Source organism: Enhydra lutris, unplaced genomic scaffold (assembly GCF_002288905.1).
Source record: "Enhydra lutris kenyoni isolate GAN:26980312 unplaced genomic scaffold, ASM228890v2 scaffoldscaffold6, whole genome shotgun sequence".
In the NCBI taxonomy this organism is placed as follows: domain Eukaryota; kingdom Metazoa; phylum Chordata; class Mammalia; order Carnivora; family Mustelidae; genus Enhydra; species Enhydra lutris.
Genome location: NW_019154090.1, coordinates 13,317,912 through 13,337,774, shown reverse-complemented (window position 1 = coordinate 13,337,774; position 19,863 = coordinate 13,317,912). Strand labels below are relative to the sequence as shown.

The 19,863-nt window shown below is 46.9% G+C and overlaps 1 protein-coding gene across 9 annotated transcripts in view; it reads right to left on the bottom strand.

The window, feature by feature from the left end:
- Nucleotides 1-19,863, bottom strand: part of LOC111141930 (zinc finger MYND-type containing 8) — a 123,968-nt gene that overhangs the window by 36,428 nt on the left and 67,677 nt on the right. For 7 of the 9 annotated variants that reach the window (XM_022494796.1, XM_022494800.1, XM_022494797.1 and 4 more), the window contains one exon: nt 4,830-4,970. The exons of the other annotated variants lie outside the window; for them this stretch is intronic. In XM_022494796.1, coding sequence (XP_022350504.1) covers nt 4,830-4,970 — 141 coding nt within the window. The remainder of the gene's footprint in view (nt 1-4,829; nt 4,971-19,863) is intronic. 9 annotated transcript variants of the gene reach the window in all.

The window sequence follows — 19,863 nt, the reverse complement described above, 5'->3', positions numbered from 1 at the left end:
TCAGGGTCTGGGCTCTGGGCTGCTTGGGATTCTCCCTCTCCCTTTCCCTCTGCACCCTCCACCTCCCCCCTCCATCAAGACAAAAAAAAAAAAAGAAAGAAAGAAAGAAAGAAACAGATTTCCTTTGTTCCAAAGCTGCTGGGTGACTATAACGGATGGACTTCCAGGAGCTACAAAATGGTGGATCCTTCAAGGGAACAGTACCATCCAGCCCAGAGACCCTGGTAAATATCTCTTATCAATCAACGCCAAGCCGAGTTGTCCTCACATCACCCACTGGGGGAGTGGGGGAAGGAGGATCAAGACAATCTGTGGAAAGCCTGGGTCTCGAACACATGTTCTCAAGGGATGCCTGACTTCAAGGTATCACTTTATCCAGAGAAAGAAAGGCGACCTTCCAGCAGTGACAGCCGAGGGAATAAGCAAGCAGCAGCACGCCGGGTCTGACAACTTCCCGTTGCTGTCAGCATCTCTCACTGATCACCAGACACATGTGTGTCACCAACAGGATCACTCAACTGCTGTGTTTGTTCAGCCCAAAGCAAACACCCTGCGTGATAAAGAGGAGACAAGATTCCCGGAGACACAAACAGGAGTCTGGAAGACGAAAAGAATCAGGCCTCCTCCTCTTGTTCTTACTGATGACTTATTTTCCATACAATCACAGAAAGGCGCTGTAACCATCCACCAGCCTTCTGCTCCGTGTTTCAGAGGCGCCAGGAGGCCTGAGACAGCCAATGAGGGCCCAGTGTCTCAGCAAGCACGAGACAACGGCCTCTGCAGAAGCTCTCCCCTTTGTCATGCGCCAAAATTAAGTCTAAGAATCAAGTACGCAGCTGATGACCCATGGGCTGGGCTTCAGTATTCTGGGTTGGACTTACCTGTTTTGACTAAACAAGAGTTCTCATTTTTAATGCAATTGATTACCGATTTTTACAAACGAGGAAGAGTTCATATAAAAATCTGCATTTCTGTGTTTTCTTGAAAACTCAGCGTCTGACAACACAGGTTCAACTTGTGGGAGCTGCATCTTTCAAAAAGAAAATCCGTCCTCCGCAGGAGTGCCCATTCGAAATCCTCACCCTACCCCACCCCCGCCCGGCCTGCCCCACAGCTAGGCCAACGTAGCCAAAGGCACGAGAAGCCATGTCCGGGGCCCACCAGGTTCCGGACACGGCCCTGTCTTGCAGCATGGCGGCTCACGTATCGTGGCTGAGCGCGCAAACTACAAGGCAGACAGGCCTGAGTCCACAGGCCAAACATGACGGCGAACCACAGGATCCTAGCAGAGCAGCTAACTTTGCTTCTCTGTGCCTCAGTTTCTACTGCACTAAAATGGGACTGTTATCTACCTTGGAGACTGCTGTAGTTTTTTCAATAGTTTTAATTTACAGAGAGTAAAATCCAGGGGGAAATACAGTTGTAGGAGCTTTAACACCTCACTACAGGTATGCGTAACCAATGTCATCGGTCAAGACCTCCCTGACCCCAACCCCATGCCCCTCTGACCCCGCCTAAAAAAAAAAAAAATCATTCAGGATTTCCAGCATTCTAATTTGGGTTTTTTCCAGTTTTTTTTTTTTTTTTTTTTTTTTTTTAATGAAATACCGTTTTGTTAGATGTAATAATGTTGTCAGCATCCCCAGCACAGTCTCATTTCTATCTGCTTAAAGTAGTTATACAGATACCAGACATGAAAAAAAAAAAAAGCCCCATGGGATGCTGGGATGGCTCAGTGGGTTAAGTGTCCGACTCTTGATCTCAGTTCAGGTCTTGATCTCAGGGTCATGAGTTCAAGCCCTACACTGGGCTCCATGCTGAGTGTGGAGCCTACTTAAAAAGAAAAAAAAAGAAAAAGAAAAAAGAAAAGTAGCCCCATACAAAGCATCGGCCCCGACCTGGGCAAGCTCTTGAGGATTATTTAGAACTTCCCTCCACTGTCTGATCCTTCTACTCAGCCACGACACTTTCCACCGGTCCCTCTCTGATCCTCTTCCCATTAGGTAACTAAAATGCTGGCCCATAAAACACCCGCATTCCCAATGCTTTCGTTCCTACTGACAAACAAGGCAAGTGTCCTAGAACAGAAGGAGCTGGAGGCGGGGTGGGGGGGTGCATCTGCACAGGAGCGCCTCGGGTCCCACCAGGTCCACCCACCCGCACACACAATGAGAAGAAATTCTTCACGGCCACCACGGATAGGCCAAACGGATAGGCCTCTGCACACTGCTCCTTTTCACGGTGTGGAGGTGGAGGGAGAGTGTGAGAAAGCAAACCACACTGCTGAGATCAACGAATGTTCCCCAGGGGCGCAAATGGGTCCGCTTTTATACAAGTGAGCAATTTGCACCAGCCCATCTGAGCTGGAGCCCCGAAAGTTACCATTCTGCCTGCCGGACCACATCCAGGCTGCACTAACAGGGGAGCCAGGGCGGACCAGACTCTCGGCTCCATGGACACTCGAGCTTCCTCCAGCCCGGCCGCCTAGTGGCTCCGCGATCCTGGGCACCTGCAGCCTCCCCCCGAGACCCCGGTCTCTCCATCTGAAAGGGCACTGGGCACTGCAGGACAAGATCAACCGGGAGATTACTGGCCTCCAGAGGCTGTGAATTCACATGTGAGCACCACTGCACACAGGAGGCTGCCCTCCCTCTCTTCCTAAAACCCTGGGTTCTGAGTCTCCCTTCCCGGCTATGACAACCAAAAATGTCTCCAGACTTTGCCAAGTGTCCCCTAGAAGGGGAGTGAGGGAACGGCCCTGGGGAAGACAGCTGCAAAGGCTATCCTCAACACTGCACCCAGCATGGTCCTTCAAAAACGCTCCGTGAGCTCACATCCCTCCGCTGTTCCAACAGCCCCACGCCAGGGTCTGCACCAGGGTCCACAGGGTCCACAGGGCTGAAAGACCTCAGCTCCTCACCTTTCCCCCACTCACCCACTGGGACAACCATCTGGGCCTCCCCATCAGCATCCCTTATCCTAAGGCTTGTAAATCTCTAGTTACTCCTTCAAGGCTTTCCTCCCGATACAGATATGGCTGGTTTTTCTTGCCATGCCAATCTAGGTTTAAATACCACCTCAAGTCAGCTCAGCGGGGAGCCTGTGAGATGGGAGCCGGCTTCTCCCTCTCCCACTCCCCCTATCTTCCTTCTCTAGCTGTCTGTCAAATAAATAAACAACATCTTTAACAAAATACATACATACATACCACCTTGCAGACACCTTCCCGAACCACTGCCTCTTCCAAACCACACCCAACCTGCCTCTCACTCTCCTTACCACATTAGCACACTCGACCTTCTCTCACAGGGGGAACTGTCCTGGTTATTTACCTATCTCTGTCTCACTTTCTAGAACCCAGCTGGCTGGGCCCTCACTCACCACTCCCTGCCCTGTCCCTGAAACAGCACACAGCATGTAATTCTCAATAAAAATCAACGATCATGATGGAATGAATCAATAAAATAACTTCACAAATGGATATTTAGCATTTCCGATGATAATTTCTCTGAAAACTTTCGCCTGAGGTAGTGATTTAAAAAAAAAGAAACCGGGGGCGCCTGGGTGGCTCAGTGAGTTAAAGCCTCTGCCTTCAGCTCAGGTCATAATCTCAGCGTCTTGGGATGGAGCCCCGCATCGGGCTCTCTGCTCAGCGGGGAGCCTGCTTCTGCCTGCCTCTCTGTCAAATAAATAAATAAAATCTTAAAAAAAGAAAAAACAAACAAATGAACTCCAATGGCGGGGGGGGGGGGGGACAACCTACTAAGTCAGGGTTAAAGACCAGCATTTTTTTAAAAATTAGAAGAGAATTAGGGGCGCCTGGGTGGCTCAGTGGGTTAAGCCGCTGCCTTCGGCTCAGGTCATGATCTCAGGGTCCTGGGATCGAGTCCCACATCGGGCTCTCTGCTCAGCAGGAAACCTGCTTCCCTCTCTCTCTCTCTCTCTCTCTGCCTGCCTCTCTGCCTACTTGTGATCTCTGTCTGTCAAATAAATAAAATCTTTTAAATAAATAAATAAATTAGAAGAGAATTTTTAAAAATGTATCAGAATACACTGCACATAGAGAAAGGAAATACTATTCATAAAACTTTATATACATCGTTGTGTGTGTGCATAAAACATTTAAAGGGCGCCTGGGTGGCTCAGAGGGTTAAGCCTCTGCCTTCAGCTTGGGTCATGGTCTCAGGGTCCTGGGATCGAGACCCGCATTGGGCTCTCTGCTCAGCAGGGAGCCTGCTTCCTTCTCTCTCTGCCTCCTTGTGATCTCTGTGTGTCAAATAAATAAAATCGTTTTAAAAAAAAAAAACCATTAAACATATACATACACACATAGGAACCCGAGTGACCTAGTCAGTTAAGCGTTAGACTCTTGATTTCAGCTCAGGTCATGATCTCAGGATCTTAAGATCCAGCCTCTCGACAGCCTCCACGCTCTATGCAGAGTCTGCTGGAGATTCTCTCTCTGCCCTCTGACCCTCCCTGCGCTCCTGTGCATGCAATCTCTCCCTCTCAAATAAATACATCTTTCAAAAAACATACAGACACGTATCTAAGAACCAGGTTACTGTGGTCAAGAACATGAAATGGCTGTGAACACTAGCCTAAGGTACTTCGAGATGAAACAACTCTGCATGTCAGCAAGCCCCAGGAAATCCCTTACTTGCTCCTCTAACCAATCTCTCTGCATCTTTGGCCAGTGTATACCTTTTATGTATTTTGCAAAGAGAGAGGAGTTCAGAGTTCAAGAACCACACACAAAAGAGGACATCACAGCTTACAAGACTATTCAAAACTGTTGCAGAGAGAGACTTCCAAAAATTCCCACTGACCCAAGTTAAGATTCAGGATGCTTCCAGTACTGGAGGTTTTGTCCGTTTTCGTGGTGATGGGTGTTGATGCTTGAGGGGAGAAAGTTTTCGGGCTGCCAGATAAACTCCCTGCTTGTCCCGTCTTCGCAGAGGCTGGTGAAGCTGGAAAAGGATGTTCATTGTTACAAAACGGATTTACAAATAAACAAACAAATCAAACTTGTGTGCACACGGGGAGAGGAGAGAAATCATATTTGATCTCAACAAGCCCCCACCCGAGCACCACAGACGAGGTGCAGCAGGAAGGGCTGGCCATTCATGTCCAGTGTCACAAGCTTTAGCCCAACGTGAAACCGTCAGAGCTGCGACGGAAGAAGGCCTCCCCTTTCCCGGTCATTCTGTTCAACACAAAACTCTAAGACAAATCGGCTAAGCTGCCACTGAAATTGGTTTGGCCCGTTCACGGGTGTAAATCTCAAAATAAACATGGATTACACCAGCCCCCAGCACAGGTCCAGTGGCAGAGACCAGAGCCAGGCTTACAAACGGCACACTGTCCGTTTGGGGGAGATGCACAAGCTGGCTCGCACAGTGACTGCACCTGCCAGAGGCCAAGTCGACCCCTTGGGAGATCTCCAGCTTCCCACGTCAAAGGTTCTGTGATGCTGAATGAAGCCAAACCCGGCACCAGACAGAGTGAGCTGGGCAATTACCTCCTTCCTTACTATGCTCCAAACTTTTACAGGAGGAAAGAGAATCCTACCTAAGCCCGAGTCTTTTTTTTTTTTTTTTAAAGATTTTATTTAATTATTTGTCAGAGAGAGAGAGGGAGAGAGAGCAAGCACAGGCAGACAGAATGGCAGGCAGAGGCAGAGGGAGAAGCAGGCTCCCTGATGAGCAAGGAGCCCGATGTGAGACTCGATCCCAGGACGCTGGGATCATGACCTGAGCCGAAGGCAGCTGCTTAACCAACTGAGCCACCCAGGCGTCCCATAAGCCCGAGTCTTTTAAAAATACCTTGTAACTACCTACATACAGACCCCCTGGGCCTCACCCACTGAGCTGGGCGTAAGACAGAACCCAAACAATGTGACAAAATGTGTTCAGTGTTCAGATGGGCCGCGCCTCCTGGAGATCCTGGGAGATCATGCACCTTGGCCTAAAGAGTCCGTCGTTTCTGCTACTGTCCTGTTCCTAAATTCACGCCAGACTACCAAATGGCCAGCCTTCCTCACATGCACAAGAACCACGGATTTTGCAGTGGTCTGGTCCTTAGGAGAAGCTGTTGATGGCAAAGGGGTCACAAATCAGGACATCCTAAGGATTTCAAAAGAGCTCAGACACTCTGCTGAACGCTTGCCTCGGTTTGCTCACCTGCCAAATGGGCGGGTACTGAGAATGAGGATCCAACGGGTGAAACTCATGTACCCACGCAGCTCTAGCGCCAGGCCTTGTCAACACGACCATTAATGTAATAGGGAGGGAAAGACCAGATACAGACAGAGGTGGCCACAAGCATGCATCGAGAGCCAGACACTGGGCTTTAAGTCCAACCCTGCAGCTGACCTGCGGGGTGTCCTTGGGCAAGTTAACTAACATCTGTCAATCTCCTTTCCTCCTAGGCGCAAAGAGGCACACTGATATATAATACAAGAGGATAGGTCAAAGTCCCTACCTCACTGAGTTGTAAGGATCAAATAAATTCATCACCTACCCAGTGCCGGGCATCGGCTAAGTACTATATTATTATTATTTGCTGTCTGTGTAGTACTATTTTCTATTTTCCCATAAACCTCAAGGGCTTTGGTTTTAATCATCTGAACAAGTAGTTTTTGGCCACGGGTGCTGTTGCCATACAGGACGCACCAGGTAATGTCTGCAGACATTTTTGGCCGTCACCACTGGGGGAGGGGAGGGTGCCACCGGCATCAAACAGGTGGTGACCAGAGACGCTGCTCAGCACCCTATAAAGCACAGTCCCCCGAAACAAATAATTCACTTTGGTCCCAAAGGTCAGTAGTGCTGAGTAATAAATCCACCAAGAGGTGAAGTGGGCTTGTTTCCAGGAACCCTTCCCCTCATCTTGCAAATGAGAAGCGCAGGTAGTCCTCAGCAAAGGCTCAATCAACACTTGAAATTTCGAGAATTAAATTTTTCTGAATACTAAATTAAGTTCGTTTTGCTGTAAGGATGGACAAATGCGGTAAGGTCGGACAAGTTCTGTCCAATGAGAGCGGTACTCGCGGTTACTAGCCCTGTTACCAGTCACTGGCACCCGAACAACAAGTAGAACTTAAGCACTTGGCACACCAAAAAAACAAAACCAGAAACGAGAATCATCAAAGGTAAAGGCATTTCGAAAGGCGTGAGCACGTGAGCCACAAAATCTATAGTTTTCTTTATTACTCATTCACTTATATTCTACCTGCTTCCTTTCCAAAAGAGATTTGCAGTTACTGCAGTTACTGTAAATCTCTTTTGGAAAGGAAGCAGGTAGAATGTAAGTGAATGAGATCAGGGCCTCAAACACTGCATTCTCCCACACAAACTAGCCACCACGGGGAGCGGGAGGGTCTTCTACCAACCAAAGCCCTGGGCGCAACTTCAAGGCACCCTGACAAGAGCGCCTAACCAGAAAGGGTGAGCCGTAGCAAAACCACACGCCCACGGGCTGTCCCACACAGAAATCAACCCTGTGAGGCCACAGTTCCCAGCTTAATAATAACAGCTCCCATGAAAAGAGTTAAGAAAGGCAGGATGCAGGACGCCTTGGTGGCTGTTGGTTGGGCAGCTGCCTTCGGTTCAGGTCATGATCCCAGTGTCCTGGGATCGAGTCCCACATCGGGCTCCTAGCTTGGCAGGAAGCCTGCTTCTCCCTCTGCCTCTGCCTGCCACTCTGTCTGCCTGTGCTCTCTCTCTCTCTCTCTCTCTCTCTCTCTGACAAATAAATAAATAAAATCAAAGAAAGGCAGGATGCCTGGCTGGCTCAGTCGGAGGAGCATCTGACTCTTGGATCTTGGAGTTTGAGCCTGTATCTATATTGGGTATATAGAGATTACTTTTAAAAAGTCAAATCAAATCCTGGTTGGGGGGGTGGGGTGAGGAAGGAGGGAGAAGCCAGCAGGTGGTCGAGCAGAGCCCTGCCCCACTTGTGGTCCTGCAGGAGAATTCAGCAAGCACAGAGACAAAGCTATTTTTTTGCAATCCGGTAGTTAAAACATAACTGGAACAAGTCTTTAATTTCACAGAAACATAAAGTTTCCTCTGTTAATAAAACTTAAATATTGAAGGTTTTTTAAGAAATATGTCCTAATTTTTTTTTTCCCAATTTCAACCCAGCAGTTAGACAAGGCAGGTCTGGTTCACTCTCCCCCCAGCCAGCAAAGGTCACGGCCCCCCTCACAGACATCTGGGAGAAAAATGACTCATGTAATTGGGAAAGGGACAGCACTGGGGTCACCCAGCATCACAGGGTCCCACACTGCAGAACTCAGCTCATGGAAAGCGATGGTCCCTGCCCACACCTGAGAACCATACACCCCTCCTCCCCAATCTGTGAAACACCGTGTACCTGCCTCAACCTCCCCATATTGATTAATGCTACGAACACTCACCTAGATGATCAAGGCCAAACACGTCTACACTGCCTCAATTCCTCCCTTGCTCTCTTGCCTCGACTTCCTCCACTCCTCACCAAGGCCTCTGAAGACCACTTCCAAAATACAACCCCCAGCTCCCCTCCAGTCTCCCTGCCCACTGCTCTCAGCCTCCTGCACACATTCTCAATGGGACAATATGGCCCTCAAATGGCAGAAAGTGGCTCTTGGTCGGGGGAGGGGAGTGAAAAAACGTACTCTTTTTATTTATGAAACAGACACATGCAGTACATAAACAGACCTGCAGTATTTTCAAATTTCCTGATGGTCCCCTCTAGGTACACACCCCCAGACCGAAAAGGAGTATTCAACTGCCGGGGTACAAATGCTATAGCAGCACTATTCACAACAGTTCAAAGGTGGAAACAACTGAATGCTCACCGACGTACTGACTAAGCGGGGTGTGCACAGTGGCCCGTTACTGAGCCATAAAAGAAATGAGGTTTGCGGGGAGCCTGGGTGTCTCAGCGGGTTAAGCCTCTGCCTTCGGCTCAGGTCGTGATCTCAGGGTCGTGGAATCGAGTCCCGCATCGGGCTCTCTGCTCGGCAGGGAGCCTGCTTCCCCTCTCTCTCTGCCTGCCTCTCTGCCTACTTGTGATCTCTGTCAAATAAATAAATAAAATCTTTAAAAAAAAAAAAAAGAAAGAAAGAAATGAGGTTCGGATGCATGTTGCAATGGGGAGGACCCTGGAAACACACACTCAGTGAAAGGAGCCAGACACAAAGGCCACATTTTGTACGATTTCCCTTAACTGAAGTACCCAGAACTTAACTGAAGTTCATATGGCAAATCCGTATGAACAGAATGCAGACTGATGGTCTCCAAGGGCAAGCGACCGGGGAGTAGGGGGGCAGTGCCAGCTTCATTAACAGCATTTCATCTGGGATTGACATACATGTTTTGGAACTACAGAATAGTGGCAGTTGCACAATACTGTGAATGCACTGAACGCCAATGAGTCGTACACTTTAAAATGGTTAATTTTAGGTCATGTGAATTTCACCTCTGTTTAGGAAGAAAGTCACAGGAGGATGGATAGGAAAACATGTCTGAAATGGTTCCTTACGGGATCATAATGAAAGAACTAGCTGGTAAATACTGCCTCTGTCCATCATTTCCCACCAAGACCTGTAAGAGCTTCCCGTGGGTCCCCCTGCCTCCTGCCACAGCTCCTCTCTCCAGCAGCTGTCCACAGAGCGGCCGGCCATATCACTCCTCCAACTAGAACCACCCAGAGGCGCCGGGCACCTGGCTGGCTCAGATAGAACTGAGCATGCCAACTCTTGATCGTGGGGTTGTGAGTTTGAGCCCCACGCTGGGTTTATTAGGTTATTTAAAACCTCTTTTAAAAATAAATAAATGAAAACCACCCTAGAGGCATGCTATCCCCCTAAGGTAATATCCAACCACACATCTGACCTTTCCTTTCCTCATTCTGGAACCTTCAGCCACACAGACCTTTGTACTGTTCCTCCAAATTCAAACCTGCTCTCAATTCAAACCTTTATACAGACTCAGGATTCCCAAGGAAAGGCCCCTGCCATCACCCCGACCCTTGTCACACTGGCGGGTAACCCTCAAACACCACTCTCAGGGGCCTATCCAAGCAGCCCCATCTAAAGGTTGAGGTCAAGGTGCCTCTTGTTTACCATTTCCCCTTGGCCACGAAAACATCAGCTCCAGGAGAACAGGGGCCTTGTCTGGCACTTAGGATGCCACCTAGTGTCCGAGACATTGACAGAATGAACAGATACATGAGTTAATGGAAGACAGCTCTCTCCCTGGCTCCTCTCCTGATCACCAACATGTCAAGCAATAAAAAAATGATACTGGCAACCAAAGGGAAATCTTCATAAAAAGACATCAGTTTAAATAATCTCAATATTATCTGCTATTAAAAACAAGGTGTGCTAAGAGAATGACTGATAAACAATCCAAAGAGGAGATATAAATGTGGGGCTCGATCCCAGGACCCTGAGATCATGACCTGAGCCGAGGGCAGAGCTTAACCCACTGAGCCACCCAGGCCCACCCATCCTACATCTTTTTAACATGCATCTTTTTTTTTTTAAATAGATCTGGGAGTCAACAGCAGGGAGGAGGTTGTTTTTTTGTTTTTTTAAACAAGGTTTTTGTGGTTTTTTTTTTTTAAGATTTTATTTATTTATTTGTCAGAAACAGAGAGATCGTGTGCACAAACGGGGAGAGAGAAGCAGGCTCCCCACTTGAGCAAGGAACCCAATATGGAACTCAATTCCAGGACCCTGGGATCAGGACCTGAGCCAAAGGCAGACACTTAACTGTTGGAGCCACCAAGGCATCCCTCAGAGGCTCAAGGTTAACTTGTTTCAAGAAAAAATAACACCTCGGGGTGCCTGGCTAACTTAGTTTAACGTCCAACTCTTGATTTCCACTCAGGTCATAATCTCAAGCCAGGCTCTGCGGTAAGCGAGGAGTCTACTTGGGATTCTCTCTCCTTGTCCCTCTGCCCTTCCCCACATTTTGTGTGCTTTCTCCCTCTCTCTATCTAAACTAAATAAAATCTATAAAAAAATAAAAATTTGGGGCGCCTGGGTGGCTCAGTGGGTTAAAGCCTCTGCCTTCGGCTCAGGTCATGATCCCAGAGTCCTGGGATCGAGCCCCGCATCGGGCTCTCTGCTCGGCAGGGAGCCTTCTTCCTCCTCTCTCTCTCTGCCTGCCTCTCTGCCTACTTGTGATTTCTGTCTGTCAAATAAATAAATAAAATCTTAAAAAAAAAAAATTACTCTTTAAAAAAAAAATAAAAAAATAAAAAAATAAAAATTTAAAAAACACCTAGTGTTGAGGGTAGGTGAGGAAAAAGGAACTCTTATAGGAGTTGTAAAGCCTATCAGACGGGGAAAGGAACCATGAGAGACTGTGGACTCCCAAGAAACAAACTGAGGGTTTTCAGGGGGAGTGGGGGCGGGGGGGACGACAGGTGAGCCCGGTGGTGAGTATTTTTTTTTTTTAAAGATTTTATTTATTTATTTGACAGACAGAGATCACAAGCAGGCAGAGAGGCAGGCAGAGAGAGAGGAGGAAGCAGGCTCCCCGCTGAGCAGAGAGCCTGACGCGGGGCTCGATCCCAGGACCCCAAGACCATGACCCGGGCTGAAGGCAGCGGCTTAACCCACTGAGCCACCCAGGCGCCCCACCAGTGGTGAGTATTAAGGAGGGCACGTACTGCATGGAGCACTGGGTATTATAAGGTAACAATGAATCATGGAACACTACCTCAAAAATTAATGATCTACTCTATGGTGACTAACGTAACATAATAAAAAATAAATTAAGAAAAAAAAAGCATCGTAAAACCTTTTAGGACAGCAACTGGGTGATGCTGATATTACCCAAAATTAGACTGTACAAGACACACAGACAGCAAGGTCCCAATGCCAGGAGCTCATCCCCCAAATGTACGTGTCAAGTGCCAGGGAGACAATACACATGAAGGTTCATTGCAACAGTATTTCCCTTTTTTTTTTTTTTTTTTAAAGATTTTATTTATTTATTTGAAAGAGAGAGAGAGAGATTGAGAAGAAAAGTCAGCAGGAGAAGCAGACTCCCTGCCGAGGAGGGAGCCTTATGTAGGACTCGATCCTGGGACTCCAGGATCATGACCTGAGCTGAAGGCGGTCACTTAACCAACTGAGCCACCCAGGCACCCCACAACAGTACTTCTGACAGCAGAGAAACGGAAGATGGTGTGTAAGTGTCTATTAACAGGAGACTGGCTAAGCAGGTAAAAATACCATACAACCCTCAAAAGAATGATGCGGACCTACGTGATCTGACAAGGCCTAGTCCCCACAGAAATATGTGTAGAAAAAAAAGAGAGAGAAAGGTAAAAATCAAGTGTGTACAGAAACACCCGCAATATGTGTAAATGTTTATCGAAGGACACGCACATCTTCAAATGAATGAATACGTACTTATTTTTGGTAGAAGTACGTTCCACAGACTGTTAATAGTTATATATTTAGGAGAAAAACTGGAGTCGGGCTGGGGGGATAAATGAAACATAACCTTTTCTTTCCTTTTCTTTTTGTTTTAAAGATTTTATTTATTCATTTGTCAGACAGAGCACAAGCAGGAGGAGCAGCAGGCAGAGTAGGCACAGGAAGAAGCAGGCTCCCCGCCAAGCAGGGAGCCCAATGCGGAACTCGATCCCAGGATCCTGGGATCATGACCTGAGCTGAAGGCAGATGCTTAACAGCCTGAGCCAACCACGCTTCCCTGACCTTTTCTTTTACATCTGGTTTTGTTTGTTTGTTTTTTAAGATTTTATTTATTTATTTGAGAAAGAAAGAGAGCATGAGAGGGGAGAGGTCAGAGGGAGAAGCAGACTCCCTGCCGAGCGGGAGCCCGATGTGGGACATGATCCCGATGTGGGACATGATCCCGGAACTCCAGGATCATGACCTGAGCCGAAGGCAGTCGCCTAACCAACTGAGCCACCCAGGCGCCCTCTTTCACCTCTTTTGATACTGCTTTAATCCTGTTGGGTTTTATTTTATCTTAATTTTAACCATGTAGTGTCACCATCATCCTCCCAAAAAAAAAAAAATTAGCTAAAGGCCTTTAGATTATGGGTTATTTCATGCTTTTAAAACTACTTTTAGGGGCACCTGGGTGGCTCAGTTGGTTAAGTGGCTGCCCTCAGCTCAGGCCGTGATCCCGAGGTCCTGGGATAGTGCCCCCCATCGGGCTCCCTTCTCAGCGGAGAGCCTACTTCTCCCTCTCCCTCTGCCTACCACTCTGCCTACTTGAGCTCTCTCTCTTTCCCTCTATCAAATAAATAAATAAAATCTTGGGGGCGAAAAAACCCTACTTTTAGGGTACCTGGGAGGCGCAGGTGTTAAGCGTCTGTCTTCAGCTCAGGTCATGATCCCAGGATCATGAGATCAAACCCCACCTCAGGCTCCCTGCTCCCACTCCCCCACATCTGTCTGTTCCCTCTCTGGCCATCTCTCTCTCTGTCAAATAAATAAAATCATTTAAAAAATTAAAATTAAAAAACTACTTTTACTGTGGTCTTTGTTGCGGGGAGGGATTTTTAAAACAAGGGCAAAAATATATTTGCTAATACAGATAAATGTAAATGAAGGGGGGGGAAATTCTGGAACTCTCTGACTCCAGTGAGGTTCAATGTATAGGTTCTTAAAAACATTAAGTCTGGCTTCACATGTAGCCACCTAGACGAACGTGTAAAACAGTAGGTTAGTCAAAACACCTACAATTTCGGGGATTAGAAAGTTAGTAGAGGCTATATACATATATCTTGCATTAAGGGGCGCCTGGGTGGCTCAGTGAGTTAAAGAATCTGCCTTCCACTCAAGGTCATAATCTCAGGATCCTGGGATCAAGCCCCACGACGTCAGGCTCTCTGCTCAGGGGGGGAGCCTGCTTCCCCCTCTCTCTCTCTTCCCGCCTCTCTGCCTACTTGTGATCTCTCCATGTCAAATAATTAAGTAAACTCTTTAAAAAAAAAAAGATCTAAAAAAAAAAAAAATCTGAAGGAACACCCAATTTTATTTTTTTAAGACTACCCGATTTTTAACAGTTGTTACCTCTCAAAGTAGAATTATGTGCTATTTTATTGCATAATATTAAAGCTTAAAAGGAATACTTTATAGTCAGGGTGGGGGGGGAAACGATACAAAATTAAAATGTAAATATGGAGGCACTTCAAACATGAGCGAACGGCAATCAGAATTTTGTTACCAGCGTTAAAAGTCAAAAGGGTGGTACACTGACATAATGGTTCTCAATGAAACTGCAGGGGTGACTGCATCCCCAGGGGACACTCGGCAATGTCTGAAGACATCTTTAGCTGCCGGCTGTGGGCAGGGGTAGGGGCCCTGGCATCTAGCACACGGTGCCCAGGATTGTTGTTTACAGACCCTGCAAAGCACAGACGGGCCCGGCAACAGAGAATCACCCGGCCCCAAAGTCAACAGTGCAGAAGCGACTGAGCACCCGGTTTTAAATCGCGCTAGACATTTTCAAAAGCAGAAAGACATTTGGAAATGCTCGTTTCAATTAAGCTTTGACATGGATGCCTATCCTTTTGTAAAGCCATAAATCTTGCCCAAAGGAAGAACTAATCGCCTTTGAAGTCACAAATAATTTAATCAGATTTTATACTTTGATGTACAATTCACTAGTGTGGGCTAAAACATATCATTTATTAACTACATTTACAAAACTCTAGCCTGTGCTAAGTGCTATTCTGACTCCATGAAACAGGAGTCATAGAATTAAATTAGAAAAAAGAAATGCCCCTCTCCCTCCCACACACCCCAGCACGGCGGGGCGGGGGGGGGGGGTGGTGGTGGAGGAGTCAGTGATTCACGCCAAATTTCCTCTACTTATAAAATCTTGGAAGCAACCTACATCTTCAAAGGGCTGTAGCTTGCACTGCTGGTGACCTACACAGATGATCGACCCAATAGAGCATCACTGGAAAATCCAAGACAGGACAGAAGTGCTGTTTTGAAGGGCTATTGAACTAGCATGGAAAAGGTTTTTAAAGTTAACAAGGTTAACTTTAAAAAACAAAACAAAACAAAAAACCCGCACAGGTGCCTGCCTGGTTCAAGTCGGTGGAGCAGGTGACTCTTGATCTTGGAGTTGTAAGTTCAAGCCCCACAATGCGCACAGAGTTTACTTAAAAAAAAAAAAAAAGGAAAATAAAACCTCACAACTGGCTACAACAGATACTGCAAACAAGTGATCCAAGTACCAAGCAGTTTACGGAGGCACTGGATACACTATACGGATTTTTATAAACTGGAGCCACTATGTTTTTAAAAGTTGGGGCAGGGGGTGCTTGGATGGCTCAGTCATTGGGCAACTGCCTTCAGCTCGGGTCATAATCTCAGGGTCCTGGGATCGAGCCCCGCATTGGGCTCCCTGCTCAGTGGGAGGCCTGCTTCTCCCTCCGCCTCTCCCCCTGCTTCTGTTCCCTCTCTTGCCGTCTCTCTCTCCCCATAATAAAAAAATAAATAATCTTTTTTGAAAAATAAAATTAAAGAAAAAACTGGAGTAGTCCACATTTAAAAAAAAATATTTGAGGCTGAGCCCACATCCCCACTTGGCTAGAACCAGCAGGAAGAAAAGGCCCCCAGGACGATACAGAAAAGGCATGCTTCAAGAACACAGCATTCTCAAAGGTCCAGGTGATGACATGTTAGTGGGGTATAAGGAGCTTTTTTTGTAATGAAATGCTCCAGCCCACCATGCATCGAAGAGTAAGTATTGCTTTAAGAAGTATGAACAAAGGACGCCTGGGTGGCTCAGTGGGATGGGCCTCTGCCTTCAGCTCCTGTCATGGTCTCAGGGTCCTGGGATCGAACCTGCATTGGGCTCTCTGCTAGGGTAGCCTGAGTCCCACACCCACACCCCCCGCCTGCCTCTCTGCCTACGTGTGATCTCTCTCTCTCTCCACCCCCCACTGCCCCCTGGTCAAATGAATAAATAAATAAATAATTAAAAAAAAAAAAAGAAGAAGAAGAAGAAGTAAGAACAAGCACCCACCCTGATGTGATGGGTCATGAGGAAGGAAGCAACTTCCGGCTACAGAGAGTTCATCCCAGTCCCTAACACCTCCCAACCCTGCTCATTCCCATACCTGCCTGATCCCTGAAAGTATCTGAGTTTTCAACGTCATCGCATGACTCATAAACCAACACAGAAAAAGTCCTGAAAACATTCTCTAAGGGCTTGACTGGGAGATAGGGGGATCTGTGACTTTCATCTCATAGATAACCATTACTGTGTGACAAGTATGTCTTCACAAGAAAAGAGTATATAGGAAAACATTTTCCCTTCTTCCTGAACAGTAACCCATAGTGGAGCTACAGAGGGTGAGGACAGCCAGGCACGGGGACTCTTACCCTAATACATATCCATGACTTAAGTCAGGATCCTGCAGGCAGATTTGGTAAAGGCATCAGTTCTGGCCAAGTGGTCTAGATCAAGGGGGAAGCAGGAAAATTACTGAGAGTATAAACCACTCTGCCCAGTAACCAGGACGTCAGGAAAGGCTTCTCACTAAGCAAACGTCTCCTTAGAAAACAAAACTGAGTTCTGTGGGTTACAGACACCTGATTCTAAGTTCCTCGATTCCCCCCCACCAAAACAAAAAGGAAACCTTCTAAACACTCTTGACAGTTTTATTTAATAACTTACTTATTTCAATGTGTGGTCTTATATTGCCAGCTACATAATTCTAATGGCTGAAACGAGTATGGCTTTTCTATCTATCCTATGACCATCTTTTTTTTTTTTAACCTAATTCTGGATAAATCACAATCTCATGTCAATTATACTCTCCGTGACTCAGGGGGATTTCAACCAATAGTCCACTTCTCCTTCCTGAAAATGCTACCGTCGCTGCTAACAGCAGAGGGCACTGGGGTGCAATGAAAAAGAAAATGGATCTAGACTCAGGTCAGGCTGTGGGAACACAGGCACCTCCCTCCACCATCCACAGGGACCTCAACTGGCCTTCTGTAAGATGGGGAGACTGACTCACAGTGCCTTCTAACTGAGTCCATCATAGAGGCTGGCAAACCAACCTGGGGGCCAAATCTAGCTTAATAACCTGTCCCTCTACAGCCTGCAGGGATATTTACCATTTGTCAATGGCTGGAAGAAACCTAAAGGATTCACAGTTCATGAAACACATACTTGATATGAAAGTCAAATTTCAGTGTCACGGCCACACACTGCCTGGGGCTGTTTCACTAACACAATGACGGTGTTGAAATAGTTGCATCGTAGTGACAGAGACCCACAAAGCCTAAAATATTTGCTATCTGGCTCCTTACAGAAAAGGGAACAATCTTTAAGATTTAAATGATTTGGAGAACTGCCTTCTCTACCAACAACACTCACTGGCTGTCTATCTCGTAATTAGCAAAATAATCCAAGCACATGCTGGCCAGGGGACCATATTTTAGGAAAGGGACCTTAAAGTCTGCTGAAATGGAGAATCTCATTTACCGCTTAGAAAAGCCATCTGAATATCGAGGAATTCTGTCAGGAATTCTAATGCCAGTTCAATCTTGCTATGTCCCAGGGAAAGAGAGAAGCTTAATTAAACACATTACACATGCTCTCAGATTCCTCTAAAACTGTGTTTCCTGAAATATGGAACAGGATAGCCAACAGCGGTTCATAGACCAACATGTTCTATTTTACAAGTTAGGTATTAATTTCGTTTCTATTAGAGAGAAAAATGCAACAAGCAATTTAAATACATGAGTTGATACATATTATTCAGCTTAGGATAAAGCAATGTAGCAGGTTTAATGTTTAAGTACATAGTTAAAACAGAGGAACTAGCATATGGCAAAGCTGATGCTGATCAAAGTTCAGACAACAGTGATTCAACAGGACTGCTGCCCTGTTAAAACACTTTCTCAAAAGCAAGCTCTCGGAGCCTCTGGGTGGCGCAATGGGTTAAGCCGCTGCCTTCAGCTCAGGTCATGATCCCAGATCCTGGTATCGAGCCCCTCATCGGGCTCTCTGCTCAGCGGGAGCCTGCTTCCCCCCTCTCTCTGCCTGCCGCCCCCCTGCTTACTTGTGATCTCTCCCTCTCTGTCAAATAAGTAAATAAAATCTTTATTTAAAAAAAAAAAAAAAAAAGCAAGCTCTCTAGGAGAGGTAACAGGCTGGGAAGCTGGTGTTTTGTCAGCTTGGCTTAAATGGAATCATGTCATGTAAGGAAAGTAAGCTTTTAAGAACTCCGGACTGAAACTGAGAGGCAAAAGCAAATTTCTGTTCCGAAAGTATGTCAGTATGCATCGTCCTAGAACAAAGCTCTGGAATGCAACTGAGCGCCTAGAGGACCCCACAGCTAGGGTCAGAACTGGGGAAAGACATCGCAGCCTTTATTTAGAAGAACCAAAAGCCACTGGCACTTAACTCTCTACCCACAGCCATTCTGGGAACTACAAGCAGTACTTGAAAATTACCAATCTACCAGGAACAAGAAACACCACAACCAAAATGGGTGGAATTCCTTGAGCTCCCTTGACTGAATCGCCATCGTTTTACCTTCCGGGGACGTTGGGGGACTTTTGCAGTCTCTTGAAGATCGGGGGTCTGCTCCCTAAAGAGTTCTTAGGTAAAGGGAAGGAGGGAGGGAGGGAGGGAGGAAGGAAAGAGGAAGGGGGCCGGGGAGGGAGGAGGTCTGAAGGGCTATCCAAGCTTAAAACATTGGTCAGAAACCTAAAACTCATGGTTCAGTCTACAGATGTGTCTTCTTCAATCTGGAAAATATCCTAAGACATTTTGAGCAGACATTTAATAATTGGGGGTTTTATATAAAAATGCAAATTACCCACTTCTCTGGAATAATGAGAAGATCAGAAAACCAAGAGGCCACAGTCCTCTATGACAACCACGGGCTGAAGCCCTCAAGGGGGGGCCATGGGTCCAGGGGTTCACCAGGTCCTGCCCCCTCGCCCAGTTTCCCCAGTCCAGAGCCTGAGGGTTGGCTGCCGTTTTACCATCATGCTCAGTGTAGAAACTTCTCTGTGCCCATGTCTCTCTGAGCCAGACCCACAAAGCATGAACAGTGAAGGCCGTGTTTCAGCATGAGAGTAAACCGATTTCCTTGTGGAAATAATATAGTTTGTAAGGACTGGACGTGCAACCAGGTAACAGCTGGGCAGAAGGAATTCCATTTAAGTCACCGTTCCTTCCCTCACACTCGGCCAGCATCCCTCCTGTTTGTCACCTCTCTGAATCCGTGTAGGCATTCGCTGAGCAAGCCCCACAAGAAATAAGACAGCAGCCCACATCTTTGGAGCATTTACTATTTTAGGCACTGTTCTGAGCGTTCTGTGTACACGTCTTCCTTTAACCATTAACGAGAACCTATGAGGCAGGTCCATTCCTAGATCACTTACAAATGAGACGGAACATCAAGACATTTACTAACTTGGGGTGCCCAAGTGACTCAGCTAGCTGAGCACTCGACTCTTGATTTCAGTTCAGGTCATGATCTTGGGGTCGTGGCATGGGGCCCCGCCCCCGGCTCCATGTTCAGCATGAGTCTGCTTGCAGTTCTCTCTCTCCCTCTCCCCCCTTCCCACACTCATGCGGGCACTCTCTCTCTCTCTCTCTCTCTAAATTAAGGAAGTAAAATCCTCAGGCTCCTGGGTGGCTCAGTCGTTGAGTGTCTGCCTTCAGCACGGGTCATGATACCAGGGTCCTGAGATCGAGCCCCACATCAGGTACCCTGCTCAGCGGGAAGCCTGCTTCTCCCTCCCCCAGTCCCCCTGCTTCTGTTCCCTCTCTCTATGTCTCTCTTTGTCAAATAAATAAATAAATACACAAAATCTTTTTTAAAGAAGACATTAAG